This window comes from Myotis davidii, unplaced genomic scaffold, assembly GCF_000327345.1.
Source record: "Myotis davidii unplaced genomic scaffold, ASM32734v1 scaffold168, whole genome shotgun sequence".
Lineage (NCBI taxonomy): Eukaryota > Metazoa > Chordata > Mammalia > Chiroptera > Vespertilionidae > Myotis > Myotis davidii.
The window spans coordinates 6,750,908-6,756,902 of record NW_006383016.1 but is presented as its reverse complement, the minus strand read 5'-3'; the positions used below and the strand labels follow the sequence as shown (position 1 = coordinate 6,756,902).

At 36.7% G+C, this 5,995-nt stretch overlaps 1 protein-coding gene across 1 annotated transcript in view; it reads left to right on the top strand.

The window, feature by feature from the left end:
* Positions 1 to 5,995, top strand: part of ITGB8 (integrin subunit beta 8) — a 78,816-nt gene that overhangs the window by 49,076 nt on the left and 23,745 nt on the right. Inside the window, 2 exon segments of the mRNA XM_006779035.2 lie at positions 559 to 724; positions 1,297 to 1,455. Of these exon segments, the coding sequence (XP_006779098.1) occupies positions 559 to 724; positions 1,297 to 1,455 (325 nt within the window).

Here is a 5,995-nt window from a genome sequence, read left to right as displayed (position 1 = left end):
AAAGGCTAAGTGACCGACCATACGTTCATCCGACCGTCCGACCGACTGTCCGGTACATATGACACACACTGGCAATTTAAAAAATATAAGTTGACTCACACATGCACAATACATATAAAGCTCTCGCTGGCACCAATTGCATGTGTGTGTTTCAATCTGTCAGTGTCAATCATGAATTTGGTTGACACTTCTATTACAGAGAAAGGGCAAATCACGATATTAAAATATTTCTTCTAATTAATTTCCTTTCAATATGCATGAATTCGTGCACTGGCCCACTAATATTATATAAGAAACATGTTTAATATTCTTTATTTTTTTAACACCAAGTTATTATATTCCTATTTCCTACTTGCAAAGAAATACTGACCAATATTGAACTGTCCTTTGACTTTATAAAGTACAGATTTTATCTAATAAAATTTTTTCGTCAAAACAAACAAAAAAACAACTATTACCTTCTCACACCAACCACATAATTTTACTCTGAGTAATATTTTTGGATCTTTGAAGGAAGCATAGCAAAATAGAATTTTCATTTCTTCTTTACCCACACAGCGACTACAATTTAGACTGTATGCCTCCCCATGGATACATCCATGTACTATCTTTGACAGAGAACATCACTGAGTTTGAAAAAGCGGTACATAGACAGAAGATCTCTGGAAATATCGATACACCTGAAGGAGGTTTTGATGCTATGCTTCAGGCAGCTGTCTGTGAGGTAAGAAGTTTCACACCGTTGAGTGTTTGTGCAAATGCAAAACTCCCCAAGAATTTAGGATTTTCATTTTCTTTTTGATTTATGGACTGAAAACATAGCATAGAAGAATACCTATATCTCTTATTCATCAGCAATGTTACTCATTTTGGTCTATGTTTAGGACTGAGGAGCTAAATTTGGAGTGGGTTATAAATAGGAAAAGATAAAAGGGAAAGACTAACTTATGTGCTTGGAAAATCCTTTCCAAAAGGGTTGCACTTTCCACTCACCCCCAGGAAGTGCCAGCTGTCCTACTCACATCACGTTGGGTGATCTGCACTTCTTATACCTGGCTTGTCTTCACTGGGGATCACAGAAATCTCTAGCCAAGAGCTATTGTGGTCAAGTGGCTGTAATAAAATAGAGAATATGGAAATAAAAGTTAATTCTATTTATGAGACAGCATTGAATTTATGAACATCCTTCCAGCCTGACTTGATGTCTGTGCATGTGAACTTATTGTTTACTTGAGAGAAAGACCACAGTACAAATCTATGTTATTGTACAAGGTCTAATTACATGTTTCTTTAAAGAGTCATATTGGATGGCGAAAAGAAGCTAAAAGATTGCTGTTGGTGATGACTGATCAGACATCTCATCTTGCTCTTGATAGCAAATTGGCAGGCATAGTGGTGCCAAACGATGGAAACTGCCATCTGAAAAACAACGTCTATGTCAGATCAACAAGCATGGTAATGTAGCTGTAGCCTCTTAGTAGTTATGACTATTGGTTGAAGCATAAGTTTAAGTGGGCAATTCAGCTATTTCTGTACCAAGAAATTACCTCAAGGAGCATCACACATAGTCAGGATAAGCCATGAGACAAGTTCTGGAACAATGAAATCTATAAATGCTGGTCAATGAAATATAAAGCTAAAATACTTTGACAACATCTAGCAGCTGACTTTCTGATGTGCTACAATGCACTATATTTATGAAAACAAAAGTGATAGAAGAGCTTACTTTTCATGCAATTGAAGGACCCTAAAATATATATATCTTTACATGTATACCTTTGCTTTATATAAATAAATAGTTCTTTGGGGTTAGTATCTAAAAACATATGAAGGATTGGTAAGAAAAGTATCTTTGGCCTGAGGAAGCCTCACAATATAAAGGTAGAGCTGGGGACCAGGGGGGCAGTGGGGAGTACAATAAGGCCAACTTTCAATATTCTGTATCTCACTCCTTCCCTATGAAGTCTATCTATATTTAGGGGCTTTTCTTTTTAATCAGCAAATATCTGGATTGCTTCCTGAGGGTGTTTTAGCTCTGAGTCACATATTTACATATACTCTCCTAGTATCATATCTTTCCCAGCATTATTTATGCTACATGTAGAAAATCAACTGCATAAAGCATCATTTATTTCTGACATTGACACATATTTATACATTCATACAAATATTAGAACAGAAACTTCCAAACTTTCTCACATCTTTGTACTCTAGTGTCTCAGTAATTTTTCCCCTGGTGCCATTAAGCCAAAACCAAACCAAACAAAAACCTGACCATTCTGTTTTTTAAGTAGTCTAGTCCAAAAACCTTAACTATTTATGTCCTAAAAACTTAGCAGTCAGTTAAAATATAATACACATGAGGAAACTCATATACATATATTTGTGTCATTCTTAGTAAATCAGTTACTAATGGGAACTTCCAAGCCTTGGAATCAGATTGGACATAGCCGCCCTCATTTCCTGTTTCACACTGATTTTCATTCTGCCCAGCTTTGCAAAGACACAGTGTCTTCTAAAGGAACCAAGCCAAAGATAGTCTCAAAACTGTGAACTACATCCAGGTACCTGAGAGATGCCAAGTATCACTGTGTTTCCCTTAAAATTATAAGACATTTCGAGGCACCCTGGTGAGTGCACTGCAGTACTCCAAGACACCTCCTGCTCAGTTTGGAAACTGCAATATTTAAAGCATATAAATTATGCTGGAAAGTGTGTGGTTCCCATGAGTAAAATTTAAATTGTTTAAATTTAGTTCATGTGGAACACACTACCAGACTTATTGAAAGTCTAGAGGAGCAATTGTACTATGGCATAAAACAAGTTCAACCCTTGGTTGGTTTAGTCTCTTGAAGGAAGCCTCAAATTTTATTTTATTTTATTTATTTTTTTAAATATATATTTTATTGTTTTTTTTATATACAAGAAGGGAGAGAGATAGAGAGTTAGAAACATGGATGAGAGAGAAACATCCATCAGCTGCTTCCTGCACACTCCCTACTGGGGATGTGCCCACAACCAAGGTACATGCCCTTGACCGGAATCGAACCTGGGACCTTTGAGTCCACAGGCCGACGCTCTATCCACTGAGCCAAACCAGTTAGGGCGGCAGCCTCAAATTTTAAAGATTTTAAAAGTTAACTAGAATTTGTCTTTTAAAATGTAGGGTTTGGAGTTATTTCAGCTGTCTTTCCCTTTGGTAATTCTCTTCTACTCAGCCACATTTCACTTTGGTTGACCCATCCATTTCAATTTAGTCATTTCTTATCTTTCCTTTCTTCTAGTTAACCTCTTTTAATCTGAGATGGAATTTCAATTTGTTTTCTTGGGAGTGGAAAAGACAAGAGGAATTATTCTATTGTGAAACAAGGAGAAGCTTTTCTTAAAAATAAAAACAATGATCACATTATTCTCAAATTGCCATGCATTATTCTTTTGAAGTCTTGCCAAGTCACTGAAGTCATCTCTCCATAATTGCATTTTAGAGGGTGCTGTTGCTCATCTAGGAAGGATTCCTTAAAGCAAAGAAATGCTCTCATAATTTTAGACATATGCCATGCCATATAACCTTGTGGAAATAAATTATAACTCTGGTGGAATTTTACAAAGTATTAGGGCTTTTATGACAACAGGAATTTGTATAATCTATTTAGTCTCAGAATAATAAGAACAGTATTTCTAATATGGCCAAACTAACGTATATAATAAAAATGTTCACCTTACTTCATGATTCCTATTTTATTTATCTCTACTTAACATTGCATAAAAATTTAACTTTTTAAATTAATTAGAGAGATAAGATCAGTTTACAGTGTTAGCACTTTTGGGCGTTATGAACATGAACAATCAGGAAAGTAAAGGAACTGTCCCCCGGGTAGAATGCCCCAAAAGAGTTTTGCTAGTAAGTCCATGTGCAGTAGGTTTTTTTAAAAATATTGTTACAACTTTTAAAACTAACAACATGCCTGTTATCAGCTGATTGCTCTCTGAACTATCTGCTTTAAATTGTAAATGTCGTGAGAACAATAATGACTTCAGTAACTTCAGAACAGACCTAATTTTGAATGCTTCTCATACTAGCAGTAAGTAACCAGGAAATGATCTCTGCAAACAATATCTAGTTTATTTTTTCTTTTAAATTGAAAGCAAAAGTTGCACACAGAATCAAATGGGCCAGGCTTACCCTAGCACTGCTTTTATAATGGCTCTGGTAATGAGAACAAAATAATGGTTTGCCTGTGACACAATGAAAACAAAATCTGACGAAAATATTTATGAATTGCAGTGTTCCAATTAAATTATGTCTCAGTTCACATTTAAGCACAAACCATTTTATTGCCACTCTCACTGATTGACAAGCATACAAAAATTATTAGTCCATGTCCCTCACTTCAGTAACTAGGACATCATGATTACAATTGATACTGGGTCAGGCAGGAACCACAAACTCAAACGCTTCAGGGGCCAGTTACCAAGGGTACATAAATCAGACAGGTCAAACAAAGCATACCTAAGAGCCCAATATCTAGCCTTTAGTAATGGCATCAAATGTGTTTCATTAAGTTTTTGAGTGAAGGCTGTTTTTTATTAGGCAGTCGTTGTGTGGTGTTTGTCCCTTACATTTACACACCACCACCCAACAACTCAGTGAGGTTCAGATATTGCTATCACCTCCATTTTATAAATAGGAAAATGGAAACAGTAAAAGGATCAGGAACTTGCATGTGGTCAGACAGCCTAATCAGTATTGCCTATGGTAAATGCCAAGCAGTGTGACATCAGGACATGAGCAGCTACTGACCGCTAATGCAAGCTTAATAATTTGAGAATGGTAAGTAAAAGCCCTTACACATGGTAACACGTTTAATTTCCATCATAACTCTGAGAAGTAGATACGAGTATTTATACCTCTTTTATCCATAAGGAAACTGAATCACAGAGAGGTTAAGACAGCTAGCCAGTGTTACATAGCTAGTAATTGCAGAAGCAGGAGTTGAGGTTCCAAATTGTCTGTTTTCAGAGATCCTGCTCATGGTATGGTTCTCAACTGGAGCAATTTTGTCCACCAGAGGACATCTCAATGTCCAGAGACATTTTGCCTGTTACAACTGGGAGAGGTGGGCGGAATTAACACCTAATAAATAGAGGCCACAGATGTTGCTAAATCTCCTCCACCACACAGGACAGACCTCCAACCAAACACAACACCTGGCTCGTGAATGTCAATAGTGTCACTGACGAGAAACCCTGGTCTATGAATTTTACTGTGTAGACATGTACATAGAAAATAGGCTGAAGACACATAATGTAAAGTCTTCATCTCCAAATAAATCTCTGTTGTAAGATTGCTTTCATGTTATTTGTCTCTTTCCTCCAAAAAGGTAAACTGTAAAAAATAGTCCAGATGATTGAGAACTTTAATGAAGGCATTGGGGTTTGGGGGAGGGGGGGATATCATGATATTCAATACTACAAATCCTATATTATTTTACAAAATTTTTTTATGATTCTCACTTTTATGAAGAGAATCTTAAACAGTTCTTTTTTTTTCTTTTTCTTTTTTTGCCACTACACATGCACATATTAAAATCCTCCCATAGCCTGGCCAGCATGGCTCAGTGGCTGAGCATGAATCTATGAATCAGGAGGTTATGGTTCTATTTCCTGTCAGGGCACATGTCTGGGTTGTGGGCTTGATCCCTCGTAGGGAGTGGGCAGGAGGAGGCCTCTCATCATTGATGTTTCCGTCTCTCTCTCCCTCTCCTTTCCTCTCTGAAATCAATAAAAATATATTTAAGAAATTCTCCCATACATCACGACACAGTTATCTCTTTAACCAAAATTGCTTTCAACACATCTTTCTTACCCCCTCTTCCCTCTGACATTTTAAAGGCATTTCTCACAAGTCACAGTGAAGGTGTTGGTGAAGAAGAAAAATGTGAAAGAATCCTTTTGCCCTTAATTACATTGCAGCTGTCTTGGCGCACTGCTTTCC